This window comes from Ciconia boyciana, chromosome 3 (assembly GCF_034638445.1).
Source record: "Ciconia boyciana chromosome 3, ASM3463844v1, whole genome shotgun sequence".
NCBI classification, from domain to species: domain Eukaryota; kingdom Metazoa; phylum Chordata; class Aves; order Ciconiiformes; family Ciconiidae; genus Ciconia; species Ciconia boyciana.
Window position 1 is genome coordinate 3,096,184 of NC_132936.1, and position 27,221 is coordinate 3,123,404.

Consider the following 27,221-nt stretch of genomic DNA (forward strand, 5'->3'; position numbering starts at 1 on the left):
AACCTCTCTGTGCCAGCTGTTCCAGTGCTTTATTATCCTCAGAGTCCTCTTTACGTCCAGTTGGAACCTTTCCTCTTTCAATTTGTGACTTGTTTCTCCTGATGCGCAGCCCAATAAAGAACTGGAGTTTCTCAGTCACCTTTTCTGCTCTTTTCTGAAGAGGGCAGTGTATTGGGAAGATACTGGCTACAGCCTGGGCAAAGGTACAGTAAGACGTGTCTCTCACGCCTCCTTCGTAAGCAGCCAAGAGTCATTGGGTGGTGTTCTGACCTGGTTCTGCAGCAGCATAACTGTGCAGACATCATCTTTATATTGGTCTGGGTGAGAAAAGAATCGGGGTCAATTTAACTTACAAAGCTACGAGTGTTTGACTCCCCAGAGTAACTCTTAGTCTTCAGAGAGCAGAGCCTGTGAGTTGTGCAGACGAAACTGTGCCGTTTGCTTCCAGTAGTCTCTATTATGCTTAGACTGGTAATAAATTCAGGTCTTGTGTTCCTCTGTAACATCAGAGTGAAGAGCTTTTATATTTAGCCGTGCAAGGAAATAAACCATTGAACTTATAAACTTATTCTACATTTGACTGTATCAATTTTATATTATTTGAACATTTCTCAGTAAACATAGCAATGGGGCATGAGTTACAGCTGCAGCATTTTCTCACATCACTTTCTGTTCTTTCATCAGCTTTGTGCTCTTCATTTACTGCCTCCCCTGAGTCATCAGTATTGGTCTAATGGACTGGAACAGCCTAAGGTGAATGGTAATTACTTATTGAGTTGCTGATAGCCCAGATGAGAATAGGACTTATTAGATCAGTAATAATGGAAAACTGTGTTTAATGCAGAAATTTTAGAGTCTTGAAGAAAAGTGTCTGAATGTATCATTTTGTTCTATGCAGGAAGTTAAAATATTGTTATAGAAAGGTTTAAAATTAATTATATAAATCATGTTGTCAAAAGAAGACACTCAGAGGTAAACATAGTCAAAGTGCACCGATTGTGGTCTTTCCCAACAAAACAATAAAATGAAAATGGTTTTGAAACCACCTTTTTTATATGACAAAATATGAAAGAAAATGTTCAGTTCCCTAGCAAGAAATGTATACAACCTGCTTACGTCTACCAAACAAGTAGTACTCTTAAATTGTCTGAAAAGCACCCGCAGAAACGCTTCCGCTCCCCCTTTGTCCACACTGGGATGATCAGGGCTCAGCTCCCATTTGGTTTCAGAATTGCAGGCGTTCTGGGTGGAGATCTTGTTAAATCTTTTTAGCTGCCATTGTTAGGGTGACTGAGTGCTTGGATGGGGAGTTACAAGGAACATAACCTGTATAAAGTGGCCACTGATATTTTGCTTTTTTCTGTTGTTTTCTGTTCAGAGGAATATGATGTTCTGTTTTTTCTTCCAATCTTTAAACTTTAATGTATTGTTGCAGGTGTAGACTTGGCTTCCTTTCATTATCCACCGAAGTAATTTTCTAATTCATCATCATGAAAAGTCTTTTATTAAAAGGTCTGCAGCTGCATCGTTAAATAAAATAACAATAATAACAATAATAATTTTTATTAACCGACATGCCCAATCAGGAAAGTGGTGCTCCACTGTACAGGATAACGTAGAACATCTAAGGAGACATGACCCTTTGCTCAGAAAGATTGTAAACTGCTTTAAGAGTAGATACAACTATAGTAAAGTATAGTAAAAAATAGGAAGGAAGATTAGAAGGATGAGAATAAATGCAATAATATCTGTCATCTACAGATGTTCACAGCCTAATATTTGCCCTGAACTTTTACCACGTTTGCTACAGTATTTGTTTTTCTAGTGAACCAGTTGTATAAATACAGTCATAAATAAGACATCAGAGCAAAGAGAGCATGAGAACCAAGAATAAATGAGATATATCTTACACAATCACTAAAAATATGAAGTATGCATTTCTATGCGCTATATTGTTCTCTAGTAAAAGGAAAAGGGTTTTAAAACCTTCCAAAGGAGAAGTCTAAGTGATGCTAAATAACTAAAATTAGAAACTCCATTATCTCTTTAGATTCTTATGTGCTATTATTTTAAACAAATGAGACATCTTGCAAATATCCAGCCAAATGAGAAGCCCCAGTGATTAGGGAAGCAGTTTATTGCTGCTGTGTGGTTTACCACAGAGAACGGTTTGGAGACTCTGTTTCTATGACCTTTACCTGAAATATGAAATGACGTTTTGAGCACCAGTGTCACAAAAAGCTCAGACTAATTCTTTCTGAAACAAAGAGCCTGTCTTTTTCTCTATTTCCCCATTTTTATGATGCTGTTGAGCTATTCTAACAGTTAACAATAAATGCTTCTTAGAATCTCATGTTTTCAGTAAACAATATTTGAAATGTCTTTTTCTTAGAGCAAGTCTGAAAGATCCTTGAATACTTTTTCCATTTGTAAGAGAAACCTTGCCTTTAAGTAAGCCAAGAGCAGACTCTGATTTCTGTTGTGTTACTTGATCCTTTACGATTTACTCTTTATCCTATTCAGAATTCACTCTGGTGCTGGGACAACCTGATAAATTCATGGCTGGACTCGCATAACGTTGTTGGGATTCAGAGGGTCCTTTCCACTGTTATGACCATGAATATTTTTTAATGTCACATAAATCCCAGGGAATCTCAGCTCATTCTAGGATTCTTTACCTTGTTCCTTTCTCATCTTTCAAACAGACTAATCCTTTAATGCCAGTCATGCAGTGGTAGATATGGATTAATACCAAGATTCAGGTCTGCTGCGTTGCTGGAATCTGCAAGGCAATATCTGATATTGTACAACATCTGTGTAGAAATGTTGAATGAGCTGTATCACAGGTCTTGTTCAAATATCATGTATTAATTTAAAAAAACGTTTTTACATCCAGGCTACATTGAGTGCTTTCTGACTGTAATAGGTTAAAAGCAAGTATATTTTATCTAACTAAGCATGTAGTGTTATAGTCTCTTACAGTTTGTATTTGAAGAACTGTCTGGAATTGCCACATTATTTTGTTGTCTTGGCTTTTCTTTCTTTGTTCTTATAACACTTCCGATAATGCTAGCCAGGAACCGAGTAGCTAACTTGATTTCTTCTCTCCCTCTTGAGTTGTCAGATCAGGCCATGTTTGATATTCGAAGGCAGTTCATTGCTTACTTTTGTGGGTGGTTATTGCTTATTATATTTCCAAATATTGCCGCCTTTATTTTTTTTGGCTTTAGGGTGGTTATATAGCAAAGCATTTCAGTTTACGTTAACTACTGCCATAAGTTCCTTTCAAGCCAAGAAATCTGAGCTGCCTGTGGGTAGACAAGTTTGTGTATACAGCCTATACAATGAGATCTAAACAATATGCTGTAAATGAGTGCCTTATTTTCAAAATTACAAAATTAATCATATTTCTGTCAGGAATTTGCAACTGAGATTAATTACTGAAGTTTAATTATACAGTCATACATGAATGTAGATATATGAATATATGCAGGGTAGTTAATTTGAATTTGCAAGGTTGTCTTGTTTGTATTTACATTACTAAATACTTTTGTCCTTGTTAGATATTAGTCATTGACCCTCTTTCCATTAGTTTACATGCTGTTTACAATCATTTGAATTAAAAATTGTAGTGCTCAGCTATGATTATTTCCTGTTTCAGGTTTCTTTAGTGTTGACTGTGATGAAGTTGATGATATTGTTAAGACAGGTAGCGTAGACCCTGGGAAACGCATATTCAGTTTCCTTCTCTGCTGCTGGCTTCTTTTGTAGCCAGGGGTATGCCAGGTAGCGCCTAATTCTGCCCTTCTAGGGGCTGTGAGAATAAATTCATTAAAACCTATGAAGTATGAGATGCTATGGAGGCTTTCAAAGTAACTGAGACAAATTGGCAGGGTGCATTTGAAATTCTGCCTCTTGAATGCCTGCTTATGTGATTTTTGAAATTGTTTTTCCTTGAACAGTTATAGCAGGAAAATTCAATCAACTGAACATTTGTGGAAAGCAAATACAAAAGTGAAGCGAACATGGTCAAAGCAAATTAATTTCAAAATGTGAATGACTTTCATTAGGAAATGCTTTTACATTATTGCCAGTAAGTATTCATCCAACTCTACTTTGGAAGTATTAAGACAAAGTTTTTATTTCACTTTGGGGAAGGCAATGAAATTTGAAAAATAGAATGGTATATACATATTAAGTGTTATTAAAATTAAAGATACCTGTGCTTTCTTTAACCCATCCACTTGACCATCCTCTTTCTGGATGAACCAGTTCAGAGATCCTAATCCCACAGAGGTCACTACTGACCTCATAATTGTTTTATTGACTTACATTAGCCTACCTGGTAAATCATCATCTATATTTTTTTTATATTCTACACATAACTTAGATTTCCAATTTTCAAATACCAAATAAAGTTCAGCAGTAACCTTCTTAATAAAGACAGCAATTATGTTTTCATTATTCCCTCACTGCTTGTTAAACTGGTTCTAGAGTTTTTTATGGATCTAGAGCAATAAACATTATCTTACTTTGAGAGGTATTGTAAAGTGTTGAGAAAAACATAATTAATTATTGTTATTGGAAATACTCAAGGTTTTAATGAGAGAATGTCAGAGAAACTTAATTTTGTTTTCACTGAATATCTTGCTATTTTTGAGCTCTGATAATGTCATATAGAGCCTTTAATCTCTGGGTGTTAACAATGAATCTTCGATAGTCAGTAGCAGGCAAAAGTTGCCACCCGAATTTTGGCAGCATCTCAACCCTATTCCATCTACATTTGTATAAAGACAAAGACTACTTCTCTTTCCAGGTGTAGCTTTAAAAATAAATAGGAACCATGGCTTCCAGGCTTAGCTCTTTCTGTGAATTGCTTGATGTAAAATTTTGCATATGGCTCTATTTGTGACAGGTTATGGGTTCTTAGAAAGCTACTTGAACCTCATAAAATCTACTTACTGTGGTGGTCTTCAACAGCAGTGCCCAGATTCCTCCAGCACAAGACATCTGAAAAACCTCCACAACCTTTTAAGCCTTCAGGCAACTTCTATACTAGTAAACTAAGCAGAGCCAAGGCCTGTTCTTTGGCTTTGAGGCCACTGGGGTGGTTTGGCCACCTTCATGCTATTAAACTCTCTTACCTTCCAGAACACCATGGGCACATCCAGACTGCCTGCCAGGAATGAACCTTGAGCTGCTCTAACTCCTGAACCTTGCTGGGAATTGCCTGGGAGAGTGCTAGAGAACCACCATGAAACCATGCCGAAGACCGTGTAACTGTAGAGCTTTGTGGTCCAGCTCATGTCCCTCTGCCACTATTAGTTTAGTATCATCACAAGCAAACCCTTAAATGTTAATAAACTCGAGTCGGTTCTTACTGTCCAGGTACATTCATGAAAACACATTGAGGAGGGGAATCAGCTGCTATTTGAGTTGAGCTCAGGAGAAAAGCCCAAACCCGCTGTGGTCACACAGACTGAATAACTGGCACAGATTTGTAGGTGACCAAGAGGCAATGAGGCAGGCTTTTCAGGCTATGTGATTAAATGTACACCAACTCTTTTAAAACGTAATTATTTTTCTTGAATGCTAGCTGAAATAGTGCACAGGAGTCAGATTTTTAAAAGATCTTACAATATTAAGTGCTGAGCTCTTAGGAAAATTTGTCATCAGTTCAATGGGAGCTATTGAATAATTCTGAAAAACTGTCCTTGATTATGTAGTACCATAAGCTGCAGCTGGTCATAATACATGCGGCAAGAAAAAAACAGTGCAAAATTGGAGTCACAGTTGCAACACTATTTCAGCAATATAAAGATAAAAATACTGTAGGACTGTTGTAGTTTTCTGCAAACTAGGCATTATAAACTCAGGATACTTAATGTTATATTTAATTCTGGTGAATCAAGACACATTAAAGTACTAAAACCATGATTACCTTTTGTCATTTTATGAAGGTAAAAAATGTTTAAAAAATCCACATCCATTTTATCTACCAAAAATCTGCTTCGTCTACCATGAAATCACAAACATTACCATGTATTACTCATACAATTGTATGAGAAGTGACTGGCAAAATTATAAAGCAGGATTTCCCAGCAGTTCTCTTTTATTTCACGGTTTAACTGAGGAATAAATACTGTGGGCAGCCACTGAAGTGGAAGATACCCAGCCATGGGACGTTTCAGAAGCAATGAGAGCTAAGCAAACTCATCCAGGAAGGAAGGGATGCAATGCAGGCAATATTCCCGTATCCCTCATTCATTACAACTTGTAAAATCGTTACACGTAAGCGACTTGTAAAGGAATGATAGTGGTCCAATGAGTTGTATGTCCTACCCTGAGCTATGGATGAGAGCTCGAGGTAGTGTATATATAACAGTTAAAGCAATAATGGATACATTCATTACACCCCAATTTATTCAATTACAATATAAGCTCAATATGCCAGTTAATTTCAGTGTATAATAGATCTGAAGATTCAAATTCTGTTATTAAGATTGTTCAGAGCGAAAGAAGACTGGAAAGAATGTTAAATTTCTAAAAAGATGCACTTTATTAATTAGAGCTTTATTATTTAATAGAAAGAGGAGCAAATTTTTAGAAAATTGATTCTGTATGCAAAGGAATGTGTTGTGTATTTGGATAACATATACTTTATTTTTCTTGGTTGGAAGAAAGGTTAAATTCCTGTCATGTAAGGAAAGTGGATTTCACTGTAATTATGGAATTGTGTCTGCTAACACAATAAATATCAGGGTGCAACTAATGCTGCCATAATAACACAGGCTGCCCTTACTGGGCTTGATGTGTTTGTTTTGTTCCTCACAAGAGTGACATTCTTTAGAAATACAGGATTCCCTGAAAAATTATATTGAAATTAGGTTCTACAGTGGAGATGACAAATCACTTTTTTGCAAATAGTAAAAAATGTTAGATTCATTTGACGAGAATTCAGATGCTCACAGTATAGGTGTTGCTATCGGACCTAATCGCCACTGGCTCCGTAACAGTCACGGGGCCGATAAATGTCCTCACGGTATGATTCGAATATTTTAGATGACTGCTGTAGGATGAGATGAATCATGTTAGAATTACCAGCCTGTATCACTACATGCTTTATTTGTTTATATCGCTTGCTATAATGGGTTAAAATGTTCATTTTCATTATTTTCAAAATAAATTCTGGCTTTCAGCTGAAATTTGTTGCGATTTGTAGGGCTATTCATAGAAACTAACTTTAGCGTAAAGAAGCTAACTTCAGCATAAAGAAGCTAACTTTAGCATAAAGGAGCTAAAATCTCCCATGTTTCTTCTTCCACAGTCAATGGAGAGACAGAGAGTGGGAGAGAACCTCACTCAGAAGGCAGTTCAAAGCTGAAAACTAATTTTAGGCTGTCTGAATTGCTCTCTGCAATGCCCTATCTCCCTGTTGATCATGCAGAAGAATTTAGGGTGTTTAACCTTGGGGAATATATCGCTTACGCCTGCCAAAATAACTGCCAGATTGAGTTTCTTTCTTTCCAAAGGGAGAAATCCTTTCTTGGCATACCTCAAACACGAGGTTGAGCTTACCGTGCCTGTCTCGGGTCCGCTGAGCAGCGGCGAGGAGCAGACTGCTTGTGCTCCCTCTTCCCTCGCTGGCGGGGTGCTCTGTGCAGCCCACGTCCCCCCAAACACAGCCAGTACCTTCCCCTCTCCGGTTCGTCTTGTTCTTTGAGTATTTCAAGGAGCAGCCTGTTCCTCCTGGTGCTGTGAGACATGGAGCAGCCTTGTCCATGGCAGATGCCTCTTAGGCTGAACAGTCAGCCGTGCTGATTACGCTCCCGATTGCCCTGTAAGCATAAATTTTCCCAGGCCTAAAGCACGATACAGCAATGCCAGTAAAGAAATGTTACTGTTTTCAGTGGAGTTTAGAAACAGATCCCTAGCTGTGCTGCTGTTAGAATTAGTAATAATACCCTCCTTGGTTAGTATTTTGATACATTCTACAATTCTCTTTAATTTTAGTATTAACACAGCTTACCGATAATTAAATATATGTGAGCAATCCCTGCTAAAACTTTTCTACAACTCTACTGATGTATTTAACGTGTGTAATATCCTTTCTAATCAACCACTATTTTTCCCTGTGTTGCTTTGCCAGTCTACATCCTTCCTCGTCCGCTCTGCCTCCTTCCTTCACAGCTCTGAGCACCCTCGACATGACCCCTGCTATTCTGTCTCTGGATTTCCTCTAAGCTTTCAGTACCAATTATATCTAATCGTCCTAGATTTGGTAGTTGTTTAATGGTGTGTACAATGCTCACAAAGGCCAGGTAAAGGCCGCTAAACATGTTTTCATTCTTTAAAGCTGCTGTCTTCATTCTACAAATGGTATGTTAGTAAAGTTCTGTATATAATCTGCTTATTAGCAAGTTTTTTGAGAACAACCTAAAGGCCATAGTTAGTCCATCTACTTTAGGTTCCCAAATTAGGCAATGCAATAACTTTAAGGGAGATGCCTTGGACCAGGCATCTGATTGAGGACCCCAAAAGGAGGCAGCTTGCTCTTTCCATTACCTGAAAGGAAGCCTCATCATCTCTGTCCTGCTCAGCAGATCTCTCCAAAGACAATCGCTAGACAAACAAGTCTCTTTGTGCAAGTATCTAACGTAGGACTTCATATTAGATGCTCTTACCTAATGCTTCCTGAGGGTTTAAGTCCACTTCTTAGCCTGAGTGTAGCTTTGCGATGACACTCCTCTGGGAATTGTTGAAGGCCTTTTAAAAGTGAAACTTTGGTCTCTAAGAGGCCAGGTTTCAAAGCAGAGATGCTTAAAGATGCAGTGCAACTAACGTTAAGATGCCGTGTAGACGGCAAGCAAGGCTGCAACGAAGATACAAACAGTTCAGTGCCTAACCCTGTCCCCCTGTGAGAAAGGTCTGCCTTACGCTTAGGTTTTTCATGTGTTTCAAATCCTCTTGCATCTCATCCTAAATCACTTATGCACTTTGGAAGGTACAAAACGTGAACTGGACATTTACTGTGAAGCATCTATTCACGATGGATCCTTTAACTGTGGATATGGTTTCGTAGTGGTCAGTGGCTAGTTTGGTGTTTGATGGTCACTAGCTTCAGTAAAGAAACATAGTTTGAGCTAGAACTCTGGAGTAATTTATTTGACTTAAGAGAAAAGTGAAAAAAATTTTTTTTGTGAAGTATGAAATATTTAATGATGTATTTCTCGTCACTTAGAAATAGAGTAGCAGCCTTAAACTGCAGTAGCTGTTCAAGTGGAAGTTGTAGCAAATTTTTATAATTGGGGTAACTGCTTCCCATTTCACTTTAAAAATTGGCTTGTTTAGAATCCCTTCCCCATCCACTCCAGATACAATGAAAAAAGCGATACCATGGCGTTGTTTCACAAAGAGGACAAGCACTTGGGCTAAACGGTATTTAAGGCTGAGGTGCGTTTCTGAAGCGTTGAGTGAGACGCATCCATCCTTTTAAGGAGATGGTTAATTGGAGCCTGTGCTCATCGTGGTGGTTTATAACACTCTTCTCATCTTTATTTTTGCCATCAGATTATGAGCTGCTTCGAGTAGTAAAATAACAGTTCCCTTTTTTTTGACAAAGCAAAGCCGGTTGGCCTAACCTTGGCGCTCCCCGATCCTGCCTTTGCTGTGCCGACAGGGGATATTACCAGAAAAAGGCTGATGTTCGTCTGAAACAGATTGCGAGGGGAGGCCTGGACCCGTCAAGCTTAGCTGAGCATTAGGTCTGGTCATTTATCACTGTCAGATGGGCGAGGGGGGGAAGAAGCACTGGACCGTTCCTGCTCATCTGCTGACTGACAGCTGACTGAAGCCTAATGCAACCTCCAGGCAGATAATCTGCCATCAAGGGGGAATGTGTACGAGGGAGATACTCTATCACAGGCTGCATGCTGCTGCTCGCTCAAAGCTACTGACATCTTCACAAGGAAAAAAGAAATGTCAGTTGTGCTTTAAGGGACTGTGGTGTATTGTAATGCTTCACTAAAACTGTGCTGTACCTCATTTCCATGGTTTCATGTAGATCCATTTTTAAAAACAGATTAACGGCGTGGCGGAGACATGCAGTCAGGCACAGAAGTGATAATATGATGACACTGTTCAGATGAGGAAAAGCGCTGTTTGTTTCACCTATCAATTTAATTCACAGGACTGCAGATATGCTGCAAAGCAGCGTAATTATTTAAAAATAGCAAAATCCACCCTGCCAAATATAGGCCTCTGAGTAAGCCTACATATTTAAGGAACGTGAAAAATATCTTGTGAGGGAAAACTGAAATTAAAGCAAGAAAAATCTAATAAGTAAGGATTAATACGATTTCCTGCAGTGTTTTGTGCAACAAATACTTCCTGTAGGTGCTAATTTAGAGCAATGCTCTGCAAGATAGGCTCCCAAACCCGTGTGAGAATATCCTGTTTTCAAAAATTCTTGCTCTGCGGCCTACTGAAAAATTCTGCATCTTTCATTTTATCAGTCTTAAACTCAAGGTTTTATTGTTTTTAATTTGCTATTATTTTTACTAACAGTATCTAATTTTGCTATTCATTACAAATCATATGTATTAACTTAACTGGGGAACATTTTAATTGAGCACTGCTGGAGATTTTCCAATAAATTAACATTACATACTTTTAACAGATGTCTGAATTAGACATTGTTATTAGACATTGTAATTAATAGAAGTATTACTCAAATTAAAATCTCAGGGCTTTAGAAAAATTAAATTGTAGGTGACTGAGTGATGTTAACTCATTAATAGAGAGTGGCTGTTGAGTTCCCTCCATTGGCTTTTATTAGCCCAATCAACACCCTTTTCCAGTAGCTGGAGAGGGAGTTGGACAAGCTCTTTGGTATAAGGGACTGGGAATCAAGACATGTTGTACCAGTGATATCGTGAACCTGGAGAAGTTCTTTAACCTGTCATTGTGTTATTGGTATAATATGAATAATACTATCTTTCTGGGATGTTGTGAAGTTTTAATATCACTTGTTGGTTAGATTCTTTTAGATACAAAAATCACGATAGGCCTGGTTGTTCACTGGCTTGGATCTTCAGAACTATTTTTTTTCCATTTTCATGGAGAACAAATACAAAGCTGGTGTAAAACAGGACATTGGTGGTGTAAACCAGGAGATTTGTGCAAGGAAGACTCAAGCACCCGAAAGGTACAGAGTATCACCGAGTAGATAGAGAACAGTCTGAGCGCGGCTTTTCTTTGGTATTGCTTCTCTAAGTGAATGAAAACAGCCAGTCTGCTTGCAATTAATTTGATCCAGTATACATCTCTCTATCTGAGCTAACTACCGTAGGGTTCTTCACAGCAATTGGGGAAAAATAGTCACCTGTAGGATAAGATTCAGCTCTTCTGTATGTGGATGCCTAAAAGCAGGTGAATCGCTCAATACTGCATATTTGCCCCCATGAGTCCAGGTGCTTTGGGTGAGAGGAACCTTTCCTGGGTCAAGCTCTTCCATATTGTACTTCAGAAAAAACAAAGAAGTGATACTTAGAGTGACCTCATCAGCCTGAATGGCACGTTTTAGTGCAATATTAGAATCCTGTAATATTAGCCAAAGAAGTCTACATTGGGGAAGCAGTGTTTCTCAATGAGTCCCTCCTCAGGGAAAAAATGTTTGAGTTCTGTCTCTATGTATGTAATTAAGGACTTGAAAAACCGCTGCTCTACTATTTATCTACAAATTCATGGCCAGCCATGAATTTAAAAGGGATTCTCCCACTTTGAACATGTATATGAACATCCAGCAAAAATTATCTTCAGTCTAATTTTGAGAAGCTGTGAACATAAAAAATCAATAATAGCTCATCGGTGTTAAGATACCCGGTATCAATTGGTGCAAGACCCAACTACTCTCAGGCTGAACCTTCAGAAAGTAAGCATCCTAAATCAAAAGTCACATTTAGAAGGTTATTTATGTAAATGTTAACGTTTAAAAGGAAATGATAAAAAAGCAATGTACTTAAAAGCAATTTGGGGATTTTACCATTAGGTCTGCACTGTTTTCTGTACCTAGCTTTTCTTTGCATAGGCTAGCCTAGAATTTGGCATTTACGTTGCTGATTCACAAGCAAGGAGATGTTGAGCCAAGCAGTGCCAGGAAGCATTCCAACAGAGTTACATCCCCAGCAGCAGTCTCTATAACAGAAGCTGAGGGCACATGGGTTTCCAGTGTCTGGCCATTATAAGAGTTTATTTCTCCTGTGAATCTTCTGTCCTTCCCTCAGGCCGTGGTTCCTGCCCTTTTAGACAGTTTTTTTTCCTTTTTTTCCTCAAGAAAGATGAGGGCTCAAGCTCTTCTTCCATAATAAGAAAACAGTCATATTCCTGAAACTACTTTGCATCTCTCTGTGCTTCGTTGCAGAATTTCTGCCTAGAGCTTTGTGCTAGTTTTCATTTTTCATGGTGTACACATGATGTCCCAGCTGAGTATCCAGTGCATGTTTTATTCATGTGCTTTTCACCCCTTCTTTGAGATCATTAATAAAGCTGCTAAATAAACCCAGGCTTAACAATCCTCCTTGCCACACCCCACCGGACATCTCCTCCCAACTCCGTTACACTGTGTTTATCATCGTCCTTTGTTTGGATCTCTTGGTTTTTCAGCCTGCCTGGTAGTATTCCTATCCAAGCTGGTTTAGATAAGGGTTTCAAGTGGGGTTTTGAAAGGCATTGTCTCTAATTCTGAAATAAAGTCCAGTTGTATTTTATCAGCTTCATTCAATTCCTACACTAACAACCAGATGCTACTGGCACTGCCTGAAAAGCAATAATGGTAGAGATGGCAGGGATTGTTCACGTTACGTGGATAACTCAATACCACGCTCTGCTCCAGGTTTAAGGCTTTTTCTATGCATTCAGTGCATTGCTGATCATTATAGGGAGTCAAAAAAAGATGGTGTGCTGCTCTATTCTCTCAAATGATGGCATGCTGACCTGTTCTTTTGCAGAAGGGGATAATTATCAATGCAAATTATCCAACAGCCATGCATTGGGTCCCACACAGTAAATGCAACACTATTTCTATTATTTTTTATTTGGATTACCACATGATGATACAGAACTGACAGACAGCTGAAATCTCTATAGGTCAGTATACTGGCAACCTGACTATACGTTATGTACAAGCAGACTAACTAGTATCAGGTTTTTTGTGTACATTTCCATAACTAGAGGAAGTTTAAGGAAGGAGATAAGGAGGTAGCTCTGGTGGTGTTTATGGGGATCTCCTCCCTGCTGTGAGGGGGAGTACCACAGAAGTGATGAGGAAACTTGTTAGGAAGTGTAAAGAGTGATGGCTGGCATCTCTGAGTGATCAGAGGTGGCACATGACATTCAGCTTGTGCATGAAAGATGGGTGGCAGTGTAGTTTCGGTCAGGAGGACCTTGAAAGTAGACAAGCAACTTCTGCTTGGTGCAATAGAGAAGCAATTTGAAGAGGAGAGTGACATTGTCAAACTGATGGACTAGAACAGTGTTCTTTGCAGCAATATCCTCGGGGAATTTTAGTGCTCCAGAGAGCCTCTCTCAAGTCTCAAGGAAAGCTTATTTTAGCAATCAGGGTGGGAGATAATGAGAACCTAAACAAAAGATTTATATCTACATGTAAATAGTGGAGCCATATTGTAGAGGTATTAGGAAGATAAAATCTTGAACATTTGAACACAGTGTGTCTTCTTAGAAGGAGAAATTATATTTGTATTTCTTGTTTAATTTTTAACTTTTGAATGTAGGTGTTCTCCATTTTTTAATTTCACAACAGGCAGGTTAAAAAGCATAGGTTTTAAAAATGAAAACTGAGGTTTTCGTGTTATGTCATGACTCCACGAGTTGGGATTTTGGGAAGTGAAATGATGTGACAATCCCAAAAATACCACAAGTGTTGACTACCGTGTGTACCTAATATATTTCTGTCCGTGTTACCTGTCTGAGCTGGGTGAACACTGTGTTGATTAGAGGTCTGTTACTGCAGGACAGCAACAAAACTGCTTGTGAGGTAGACTACCTTCTAGCAACCCTTGTAGACAGGATCGTTATTTTCCTCTGCTATTGTTTCCTTTGCTATTTTGATCATATGTTCTACTGTTAACATTTGTCCTGGTTCACAGCCCTGGTGTCAAGGCCATATTTTAATAAATATGTAGGTACACACAGGTACGTGTAATCATCCCGCTAACTAGATCGTAAATCTCAGCGATATTACTGCAGGTGATATAGGTGGAATTCATCTGAGTTTGTCAGTAGTTTCCTTCTAATCAGTGCTCAGGAACTGACATTTTTAAATATGATTCATTTTATCCTGAAGAAAACATCCAAAATATGTCAGATGAATCACCACAGAAGTGTCTGGTTCTTTCCAGAGTACAGAAGGATCCAAGGCTGAATACTCAGATGTGGATATCCATTGTAGATGACTAAAGCCAAGTGGCATGAATCTCAATGTAAGCATATTTAATTTAACCTTTATGTATCTACCCCAAAACTCAGAACTTAAACACCTGGCCTACAGAAGCAGAAAATATATCAAGCAGCACATGTGGGTACAGTCAGAATGTGAGCGGTCTTGTTTATCTAGGTCTATCTATTTCTGTGTGTGAAAGTCATGGCTTTGTCTCCCTGAAAGGACTAAGTCTGTTATTGTAGTTTCTAGGATACTTTCCTCTGGTCATACCCCAAATATATCCCCGATCCTCATCTTTTACGCCCACACCCCACCATCCTCTGTCCCAGCTGCCACGTACCCGCTACCCCACACCCAGTCTGTGCATCTGCTCTCTCTCTGGTCTTATGCAGAGCCCTGCAGCCAACTTTTCCCCTCGCCCTACACATGCTCCTATAGCCTGTCTTCCCCATCGCACACGCGGTCTCCTCTGACCTTGCAGCCCACCTACCCTTTCACTCTGCGCAGCCGGCTTCCCTTGTGGTCCGTAGCTGCGTGACATACTGCTTCCTATTAGCACAGTCACACAGCTACAGGCGCAGCTGTTCAGCCACTAATCTGCAAACCCCAGTAGACTGGAAATTTCAAAATTGCTATTTCTCCTCCTCTGCATCTCCACTGCCCTCTTCTAAGAAATGAATTCATTTTCATTTTCAAAAACTTATTTTCCTGCCATTCCTGTTGGTACATTGCCCAGTAAGAACTGCAGAACAAAATCAGTGTGCGATAATCTTGCCTTTGTTCATTAAACAGAACCTATGTTTTTTTGAGGAGTCCATGTGTTTTGGGGTCTGAACTGACACACTGTGCTAGGACGCATCACATTTTGTAGCATCAATCAGTTTCTGTGTAGTAATCTGTTTGATAGAATGGATGCAGCAGAACACGGTGTGTCACATTGTGAGACATCATCTCCAGAATACATTTCAAAACTGTTTTCAGCTACCACTCTTCCTTTCCTGACCTATTTTAATAAGTGAAGTTATTTATTTTTCAACAAAATTTGTAATTAGTATTTTCCATTGAATGATATCATGCTTTTTTAATAATAGTTGGGAACCACCATGTGAGAACAATAACACAATACTACAAATAGTTGTAGGCAGTGAATTACCCTTACGTAACTGACCTCTCTTTTTAATTGGTAATGAGTTGACAGCTGATCTCTACTGACTGATGGAGGATGGAACTAGAGAAATGAGAGGTGAAAGAAACCCAGTAGATCATGTACGCCATCTCTCTGCCAATGCTGAGAACCAAAATGACTTGTCAGAGCTGGAAACATAAATGGCTGGGTTTGGGCAGCAATGTCCCTCTGCTGAAAATATCCTTTGGCAGGCCAGGTGATTTGAAACATAACACTTTGGGTTTCATCTGGTATGACATTAGATTTTGTTATTACACAGGAGCTTGCAGAACTGACAGTTCTACTCATTGAACTAGACCTGAAAATAAAGAAGAGCTTCTATTTCATCACCAGCTATGAAGAATTTATGGATGAAATTCTGCCATAAATTACACTTCTAATACTGCTATTAGCTCCGCAGAGGCCTGAAGTAGAGCAGCCCTCTCCCTCTTGTGCCTCTCTTTAGGCCTCTAAGAGCGTGCTCCTGGTGAAGCTATGCTTTCATGGGTATTTCCATTGAGTAGCTTTCTGAAATCCCCAAAATGATGAAGAGAGGCTCCACCTTCAGGGACAAGGATGAATGGGTGGTTTTAGACAGTTTAGGTTGGAAATGGAGGGATTTAGTAGGTAATTCCTATTCCTTCAGCAGCACTACCTACAAGCTTTCTCTGTAACAGCCAGACGTACCCTCTGTCCTTTCCAGATCATTGTGAAACCATCTCGAAAGGATTTTCTGATATCCAGGAGTTCTTGGGAGAGGGGACGGATATAAATAAGGTGAAAGATATCCCCTCTAGCTGAAGAAGTAAGGATCTGGTTCAATATTAATGACTGGAACAATAAAATCCTCATATGTGACATAATTTGGTACATAGTACATGCATAACTCCTCTTGGCATACACATCAGATACCGTATTAGAGAAGTAAACCCTTTTTTTTTAAGGAAACATCTTCTGGGTTATGAAATAGGTAGCTGGTGAAAAGTTTTGCATTTATGCTTTTGTCTGAAAGAACTATCGAGCTTACTCCTAGAATAACTGACAAAGCAATCCAAATAACTGTTTTGATCAAACTATCAGCCATGCCTGCTGAGAATGAAAGGACAAAAAAAGACAGATTCTGGCTCTGTGACAGCTAGGCTTTCAAACCAGAATTTAGTCAGATTGACTTCAAATTGGATGAATCAATTGTTCAAAGATTTATCAGAGATTTAGTAATTTAAAAAAAAAAGATTTAACAACTACTCGTAAAACATTTAACAGGGGTAAGGTACAGTGAAACAAAAATAAACCGTCTTAGGTTTAAAAAGTCAGGCTTCAAGGTTCGTATTTAGGTATATAAATGAATGACCTGTTTTTCAAAGGTCCTGGCCAGCTGTGGCTTTCAATGAAGTTAATAGAACTTCTGGAAGCCCAGAAATGTTTAGAATCAGGTAATTTACTCAGGTACCTCATTTTAGGCACAAGTACAATAAAGGTCTGATCCCTGGTTTCTAAGCCAGGTGAATGGAGTGCAATGAAGCTCTCGTCAGGTAACATGTAAATATACTGAAATGGAGTTCTGTTTTAAAGATACCGAGTAAGTTTTATACGTGGAAATGTGAATAACAAATTTGTTCCTGTCTTTTAATTCCACAGGCCAGGTAGCCTAATGGAAGTGCACATTTTAGTAGAGTTAGTTTACTGTTAATAAATTAAATGCTTCTTGTAGACTTCAGTATAGTTACTGTAAAGGATATGACTTTGAAAAAATGAGCAGGTATCTAGTTCATTCTCTGTTGACATGTACTGGTTAAATTAAATGGTTAAACAGTTAAATTAAAAAGAAAATATTTGTTGGAAAATACTGGTAAGTAAGGCTAATTTTGCTTCCTTTGAACTGAGTTTTCATGTGTCACCTGTGTTGAACTTTTACCCCAGGGCAGTGAATTCCTTATTTTTACTACTTAGTCTTCTTTAGCTTAGGATTTCTTCTCTTGGGTGACACTTACAGACCTTTTACTCATTACATGTTAAATGGTAACACTGCACTGCCAAACTTCCACCATTTTTTTCGAAATGTTGCAGTCTTTCACTGGAAATAAAAATTAGATAATTTCTTGTTTACAAGACAGAAGAGAAACCCACTGGCCTGCAGTTATGTACTGTATCTTGGTGGTGTACAGCAGTAAAAAGTATTATATGAAAAAGTAGTAGTCCATGGTGGTCCATGTACCTCGCAGTGGGTTACCAATCATGCCATGAGGAGCTGCTTCTGAATGGCTTACTTCTCACAAAGCACTTCACTTGTCTTGTGCTACGGGTTAGATTTGTTGTTACATCAGTTTTCAGACTGCCGATAATTCTGTCTTCTCCTAAAGCAGTAAAACTTTCTCAGCCATCACAGGGGCAATGAATCTGATGTCATCTCATTGTAACATTCATTTTACTGTGGTCTTTCTGGAGCGTACAAACTCTGACACCAAAGTTAAACTTGGGCGTTCAATAAATTTTTAAATAAAAGAACGTAGCAGCTGTAGGTTACAGTGAAATGCCATCAGTCTGTCTCCATGTTATGAGTTTTCAAATGGTGTCTGTCATCCTACTTTTCATTACTTTACTTGAGAGAGGTGGAGTTGTGACTGTGAATGACATACTCCCCTGACATCCAAAATTTAGGAGGCATTTAAATAACTTGCTTATTCAATGCTGAACATTTTTCTTCACCCCTCTTTATTTGGATGAAAGCAGTCTTTTTCACACAGGCCTGGCTCTAAGTTTTATGCCCCTTTATTGCCTCCAAAATTTTGTTTAAAATGAATATGGCAACTATGCTAAATATTATATGTACATGCCATACACAGCTAACACTCTGGAAAGTGAGCAGTGCTTTTATGTTTCTTTGGTGCCCATCTTGCAACTCTTATGATCTATATTATGACTTATATGCCACTTTTGGAAATAATAACCACTGAGTTATTTTTATAACTGTTTTACAAACTTCTTGTATCCCCTGACCTGCTTTCTCTGTTATCTCTCTGAAATTTCCAGCCCCTCAGTGATCTTGCTACCGCTTTGACAGCTGAGCGACTGTTTGGTGTAGCCAATGGAGAAAAGACCTCCACCATGGTGGTGTGATGGAAAGTGCAGGAAAAGGTGTCTAAGGCAAAACAGAAAGGGGAAAGGAGTCGTTCAAGCAGTAGCTGATTTGCTTTAGGAAGTTCCTCCCTCGCCCCGTCAGTGCTTATCCCTTTTCCTCCTCCTCTCCCCACGTACCCATCGTGTTTGTGCTGGTAGGAGATGGAGGAGGCTCCTGGTAATTGGTTAATCAGCTATTTTCAATTCAGCTCCTGGCTGTGCTTACCATGGAAAATTAACAGTCCTTGTGTATAAATATGACCCCTACTCCTGGATTAATTTGATTATGTGAGAATCTCAGTTTTCATTTAAAAATAATAACTTTCTGGCTGCTCTGATAAAACAAGTTTGGATATGTAGTCTAAATATTCCCTAATGGTCTAAAAATCAAAAGATAAATATGAAGAACGTATGAATCTCTTACTAATAAAAAATAAATGTTCTCAAATCTTTACAATGATTGCTTGAGAATGAATATTTTGAGACCAGAAAATTTCTGATTTTCACTCAGTGCTGGATCAGCATTCTCTGAAAGCCAAATCTTTTTAAGCAGCTTCATTTGGGTCCACAAATAGAGAACTCATGTTCATTAATGACTGTGGGTATCTTAACCTGGAGTTCCTCTTGGATATCTTCAGTTATGCAAAATGCCTTGTATAGACTTTCTGCACTGCTGATTTCATTCTTGGTATAACTTTCATTTCATCTGTACTACTGTGAGAGAGGATTTTGCCTATGAGTGACTGGCTGCTCTGCATTAGACCAGTGCTTTAATTTTGCATATTTAAGAAAGAAGCACAAACTTCAGCCTCTAATAATTGCAAGTTTGATTCTGTTAAAAGTCTGATAAGTGCTATAAATTTTGTGGCAATGACTTTATTAGGAATCTAACTTAACAGCAGTGAGTTTTTATTTAACTGAACTTTAAATTTCCTCTAGGCTTATAGCAGAACAGTAAATCTGTTTAGAACCTGAATCAGGCTGGTTTGAAAGGAAATATTTTTTATAAAACTTTCTCATTTGAACATCTTTTGTTGTTAAATTTATCTATTACAGGTGTGATACCATTGACATATATGGAACTGTGAAGATAAATGAAGTGTATACTAATAAATTAAAATGTGCCTGAGAACAGGTCTGGGCACTGGAACTTGTTTGTCCACGCTGGTAAATTGCTCGGATAGGATATAACATGATTTCAGCTAGGCTAATTAACACTTTCTCAGATAGTTTCTAGATATGACTTGTTTATTTTAATAGTTTACTAGGACAGATATAGCCTAATCCATGCGTGGACAGAACTTTACTTGAAGCTAGTGAATCTTTAGCAAGGGCAATTGTAGGACTATGTTAGAAACTATTGAGTGATAGGCTGCAAAGACTGAATAATGTCGAAGAAATACTGAGGACCTGTTTAGCAACTTTTGATTACCTTTCCATATATTATGCTGTTTTACAGATACAGAGGATCTGTGAAGGATTATTTCTATAAAAATCCGGAGACACTGAGGAGAGTGGGCCAGGCACTGCATCTGTCTAAAGCAGACTTTGCCTGAAGCTAAAGTTGAATGTCAAGACCTCCAGGATATGTGTTGCTTTCAGCTCATACTAGTTCTGTTCAGCAGGGAGCAACGTCTGTTGCAGGTATCTCTCAGGCATAGTTTGAAAAATGGTAGAGAGTTTTTGCAGTTGAGGATGGAGCAGCATTCGACAGTTTTGAGAGGAAGTCCCCCGTTGTTTGGTTGTGAAGTTGCGTTCATGAAAATGCTGACAGCTTGAATATCAATAAAACAGAAATAAAAATGTATTCCTTACCACTTGGCTTTCTGTTGAAACCCTGAGGATCAAGAAGATCAAGAAGATGACATAAAGACATTCATGTCCTCACCATTCTACTTTTCCAAGTGTCTGAATGCTGTTGTAGTCCACTGAAGGATTAGCCCTGTCAATATTGACAGTATTAGGGTAAAACATATTGTTTTCACCACTAAGAAGCTGAAGTTAACTTCTCATAGCCGGTTCAGTGTTCACTGATAATCTTTGCATGTCTCTGTAACAACAGGTTTTATCTTACATATTGGAAGCCCTTGTTCCTGGAATGACGATGAGCTCGGAACAGTCATTTATTCTTTCTGTTGGCAAGTTACAGCGAAAGTCCTTCTAATTGTTTTTAATTCCATGGGGCCAAAGTATTTCTGATATTCTGGAGCTACTCAATCCAATTTGTAGGTGAGAGTTAAAGCTTATTTTTTCACAAAAAAACCTGTTCAGTAAAAAGCTCCAAACGGCAATGTTCTTTGAATAGTGTACTTGTGGAGAGGCTCTTTACGCTATACGTTGTTACTTTCTTCCTAAGGTCAAATGTATGTTTTGTGAAAGTCCACATAAATTTTGTTTATTTTTTACTATTTAGTGCATTTAGGCAGGGGGCAGGCAATACTGGAAAAATTGTAAAAGTATGAATGACAAGAAAATGAATTATTTTATCCGGCTAAGATCTTTGAAACAAAAGTATGAAGGCATTGGAAGACACTTGAGAACTCTTAAAATATTACTCTCATTCAAGCCCATCTCACCTCTAGAAGTTTAATTTTAATTTTAATATATTGAAAGCCTCACCATTTGAAATGATAACTACTTCATACGTCTTATATGTCATTCACTCTTTAAATGAAGGCAGCTATCAGGACTAGGGCAGGGTTAGTTTATTTGATCTTGCATGATGTTTCATAATTTTTCTGACTGTTCGCTCATCTCAGATGGCTGTAGATCATGTTAGTAATACAAGCTATAGCTAACGAGGTTGAAACCTTGTTCGGCGCTCGTCATATTACTCCCACTCTGGAACCTCCCAACAATTTCCTTCCTAAAGACCCTCTCTTGGCTTGTGTGGCACAGGGCATTCAATCTTCCTAAATGCAAACAATTGACTTCATGGCACCTCTTGCTCCAATTGCAGATAACCCTGATTTTCCCTTCTCATTGACTGTTGATAAATGTTTGATGCCAGCTGGGATTAGTACTGTGCTGTGCCTCCCTGCTAATGAAAAATATTGCTTTCAGAGAATTCGCAAGGCAATCCCATGTTCTTAATTTGACCTGTTTTATTTCTCACCAGGTTCTGTACTACAGGAAGTAAAATAATGCATGTACTGAGAAAATCTCTTGGCTTTCTCCCTGGAAAGTATTTTGTGAATAGAAACCTGTTATTTTGAGTTCAGGTGATTTTATTTCTTTCTGCCATTGTTGACAATGAGTCTTAGTAGATCAAGAAATGAATGTGGGGATGCCGGTGAAAAGGACTGGGAATATTCTGTTGTGGATCTGTATATTTTATTTTATTTGGAGGTTGGAGAGCTCATTTCCAGGTTATACATACAACCCCGCCAGGTTATACATACAACCCTGATTATAAAATAGTGATAAGCCTATATTATCACAAGGAGTAGAATTTTCTTTATGCTCAGGAAAGTACATTGGGATGAAAGAGAAGTACATTGGGATGTGAAGAATATATTCTTTAGTTTGGAAACTGAGCAGTTTCTAGCCCCTGGGAGCCATCTTGTCACGGAGGGAGTAAAGCCAGGCTCGTACTATTTTATTGCATAGAAATCATCCCTGTGAGCACCAGCAATGCCATAATATTGCACTTTCCTGTATGCTTTGTGTTCCTGGAGATTGAAAGTCTCAGTCTTGACTGGGCTTTTATGCAAATGCTTCATATAGGTGTTCTGTCTTATGCCCTCCTGTATACTTGTGCAAGGATATATAACTTAGTCTTAAACTGCAGCTCGTGATAGTTGTAGCTCATCTGCCTGCTTCCACAGACCAGAATTTCCAGCTGCTGTCTAGAGAAAATGGTCTTTCACCTGAGAGTGGGTAGCCATAGTGGCTAGAAAAGGATTATTTAACTAAAGGAAACCTCAAATGTACCATCTTTTCAGTTTCCATGAAAAGAGAAGATGCAGTTTTGCTACTTTTGTGTCATGCATCAAGTTTTCTAAGAAAAATGGAAGAAATTTGGCCATAGCACAAAGGAAGTGTCTTGTGTGAAAAACTTCTCCATTGTGGAGACCTGGTGGGAGCTGCAAGGTGCTGGGGCTGCCGAGCCCAAGTCACTGAGGACAAATGAATGATGCGTTTTGGTTTGCATTTCATGCTCCTCTCCCTGTCTCGATTAAGCATTGGTTAATGGAAGAGCAATTACGTTTGATCTATTACAGTGGTTTCCAATGGTGGTAGTAATTTAATAGTGTTAAAACAGTCCATGGTGTGACTGCTGCAAAAGACGAACATGGCGTGAATGGATGTGGCATTAGAGTATGTTGGATAAATATTCATTTTAGCGAACATTGCTGAGTGTATTGGGTGTAAATGTCCAGGTTTTGGTAGCGGGAGGGTTGCAGGGCGGCTCTGTGAGGAGAAGCAGGGGCTGCCCTGTGCCAGACACAGCCGGTTCCAGCCGGTTCCAGCCGGCTCTGCAATGGCCCCACCACAGGACGCAGCTGAGCCCGTCAGCGATGCTGGTGGTGCCTATGGCAGAATATATGTAAGAAAGGGCAAAACATGGCACAGCAGTGAGGAGTGAGGAAAAAAGTGTGAGAAACAGCCCTGTGAGCCCGAAGGTCAGTCAGGGATGGAGTGAAGTTGAGCCTGGGAAAAGGGGAGGTGGGGGTTTCTCACTATCAAACCGCATTTTAACTGGCAATAAATTAAATTAATTTTCCCCAAGTCGAGTCTGATCTGCCCGTGATGGTAATTGGTAAGGCATCTCCCTGTATATTACCTCAACCCATGAGCTTTTCCATCTTGTTTTCTTACCCTGTCCCGTTGATGAGGGGGGAGTGAGAGAGGGGCTGGGTGGGCCTCTGGCAGCCAGCCAAGGTCAACTCACCACACTAGTGCAGAAAATACACACAGTTTGTGCTTGATCATATAAAAAAAGGTTGTGGTTGAGCACCAATACATCCCAGCAGCAACAGAGAATTACGATTTCCCTCCTTTTTCTGCTTGCATGAAGAGGTTGCTTTCAGGAGTGCTCCGCCTTTGACAGGCATTGCTGCTGTATATTGCTCTGTATGTGTGTGTCGTGTTAGTATCAGCTGGCTTGTCTTAATCACTAAACTGAAATGCATCTCCAGTTTATATCCTGGGACTTGTGGACAGTATTTTTGAAGAATAGACTCGGAGAGTGTGAAGTTCCAGATATTAGTGAATTGTACAGGTTGGCTTTCATAAATCAAACTTCAGGTTTCAATAGAACTGTAAGAAAAAAACAGTTGGTTTTATGCAAAGCATATATTCTATTACATTTTGACTTTTTTTTTTCCTTCTAGATAAACATCATGTCAATGGAAACAGAATGGTAGAACCTTTCCCAGAGGGAACACAGATGGCTGTATTTGGTAAGACATCAGTTTTAAAATAAAAGCTCTGAGCTGTATAGTGTTACTGCATGCCAAATTTCTTCATTTTAGACTGAGTCCTCAGAGTTTCAGAATCTGGGCTGCTATTGCCATTTTCTAATCATTACAGTCAGCTAAAGCCACTGATCCTTTTGGGAAACGTCCATGCCCCAAAAGGAGTATGCTGAAAGTATTTTTCTGAGTTATACAAACAGAAATTTTAAACCCTTATTTTGTTCTATAAAACTTCCAAAATAGTGTCTTTTTTGTATGGTAATTCCTGTAAGATCATTCATTAGTTTAAACAAAATTCTGAAGATCATCCATGATTCTCCAGACCTTAAGTCATGCAAGGAACTCAGCCTGTTGGGTGGAAAGCTTTATCTGCTGTGCTTGCAGAGCTGTTTGTTAGCAGCTACATGCCCCAAGCCAAACCTGCTGGTTTTTACTTTACTTTATGACTAGGCCTGTAGACTTCCTGTTGGGTGCCAACAGAGCCGGAAAGGTGGCCAGTTGTAAATGAGAAGATGTTTAATTTCATTGTATCTATGCTATTTTCTATGAAAATGTCATTCTTTGAGCCCTTTTGTAAAACTTGAAAAAAGTGTTTCTCTGGAGAAATTAATTACTTCTGGAAGAAAACATCCTAAAATAGATCAGAATCACCAGCTTTTTACCAAGATATGGACTTTACCCAAATCTGGTATCATCAGAGCTGTCATTTCAGAATGTGCTAATGTTAGTCCTTAAGGGCAAGCCTATGGAATTTACTAGGGAAGAAAAAAGTGGATTTCTATGATAATTATTCTTAAAACTTATTGTTACAGAGAATGAAAAATTTCCTAACCCTGTTTTGAACCATTTAGAAAGGATATAATTCTTTATTAACTTCTACAGGATGGTACTAAAGTGCCTTAGGAAAGTTATTATATCCTATTAAATGTTTATCTATCTGGGACGTTGAAGTAAATATTAATTTACTACTTGATACACCTGCTGCATCATCTAGCCTGATGGAGTTCTAAATCATAATAAGTGCAGGTCAGGTATATAAAGTATAGTAACACATGCATAAATTTTGGCAATTGCAAGGCAATGTGTGTAACAACAAATATGTAAAAACGGAGAATGTACCCTGGAAAGCAGTGATTCTGAGAAGCGATGCTATATAAATGCCCAGTATGATGTAACAAAAAGAATAAACGCAGCCTTCATATATGAAATCAGGGATATAGTGAGTAGGAGTTAGCAGGCAATTTTACACCTGCACGCAGTGTTTCTGAGACAGATACTAAAATATATTTCACATTCTATTGAGCAATTAGACAGAACTTATTAACAACAGCAACAAAAAGGTGAAACACTGAAACAAACTTTCAAAGCAACCAAAAGGATCCGCATAGCATCGTGTCTTCAGATACGGACTGCGACAGATAGTGGGGTGCCTAACCAGAGGTTTCAGATGTCTCAGGCTCACCAGGCTGCCAGCTGCCAAACCAGAGGGATGGAGGTCTCCTGTAGTCCTGCGGTGTGGATATCTCAGTAGTCCTAGGGCACCCAGAATGAACCTAGACGCTTGACTCAGGCACCCCATTCACCCCAGATGCTTCCTGAGGTTACGCATCAATAGAAGACACATTATTGATTTCCATAAAGGCAGAAGCAGTATAAATTATCTTCCCTACATGATACAGTAGATCACATTAGGTAATCTAATCATCCCTACTGATGTTAAAGATTATGAATCTGTATTTTACAGGAGAAAGTAGCCTATGTCAATATGGCATTTTCTCAGCGATGGTGATCTTGTCTAATTTATAAAAATAAAAGACATGGCATAAATATTTCAAAGACCTGAGCAGTGTCTGAAAGTTCTTATGTAGTAACACTTTACATATCTGTCTGGAATGAATTGTTGATTTTAATCTATTTTCAAACAGAGCTGTATTCACCGATCCTACATGGAATGCAAAGGGCTGTTATCCATGGGCACTAATTTATTACTCCAAAAATTAGCTTTTCAACTGATTACTGAAAAAAAATCATACTAAGTGTTAACTTTCCTGTGGAGCTAATGTTTCTGTAGTTACCATGGTTGAAGAGGAGAAATGGTTTGTGGGTGTCACCCTTCGGTTATCGTCATGTTTTCTTCAAGTTCTCGTTGGAGTTCCTCTAATCCAGTATTGTCTTCCTGCCGGTATCCCCTTGTCTGTGGATTTTGGGAACAAAAAAATTCTTGGAGTGGTGGAATGAGAGATTGTTTGATAAATTTTTTGGCGCTAATGGAAAATGATTGTATGTTACCTTTTGAGTTTTAAGGTTAAGATGGATGTAGAGATTCTTCTTTGAACTTCTTACAGTAGGCAGGGTCAGAGAGTTCTGGTACAATCTGATATCGATGCAGTCTTCACCGCTTAAATTTTCTTAAAGCTCCTCCTTTGTTTCCCGTGTGATGGTCAGATCAGTTTTCCAGTGGTTGTGGTGGGTGTTGGTGTGAGTGCTTCTGTTGGTTATATCACTGTTGATTGTACACGATTTGTAAAATTTCATAGAAAGTAGTATCAGAATTTCATTGGAAGAGCGCAAAGTCTTATTAAACAGCCTACTTTGAATCATTCCTGAGGAACGCTGTTATATTCGTATCAAGCCTGGCAACTTTCATTTAAATTGCCCTAGATTTTCCACAAGATTGTGATTGCAAATGTTGGGCTAGGTGGTGAAAACTCATGCTGCTGCCATCTGTGCTGTGAATAAATGGAAAACCTACATCTTCTTAGGTTTACTATTAGACCTGAAATATAATAGTATACAAACATGACTCTGATGATAATTGTTGTCATTTGTTGGCATTGGCATCCCATTCTGATACGTGGTTATAGAAAAATGGAGCTACCGTTCACTTTTGCTGCCTCCAAGGGGGGAATGTTTGCTGGCCCCATGTGAATGGGAATGGAAGGAAGCACTCGAAGAAGAGAATGATTATCTATTAGTAATTCTTCTCCTCAGATTGTTACTCATCCTATCCATGTATACTCCTGTTAACAGCAAGTTCTTTGTATTTTAGGACTCTAAAATA

The 27,221-nt window shown here is 38.8% G+C and overlaps 1 protein-coding gene across 1 annotated transcript in view; it reads left to right on the plus strand.

The window, feature by feature from the left end:
• Positions 1–27,221, plus strand: part of MSRA (methionine sulfoxide reductase A) — a 290,363-nt gene that overhangs the window by 90,778 nt on the left and 172,364 nt on the right. The window contains exon 2 of the mRNA XM_072857751.1: positions 24,077–24,145. Coding sequence (XP_072713852.1) covers positions 24,077–24,145 — 69 coding nt within the window. The remainder of the gene's footprint in view (positions 1–24,076; positions 24,146–27,221) is intronic.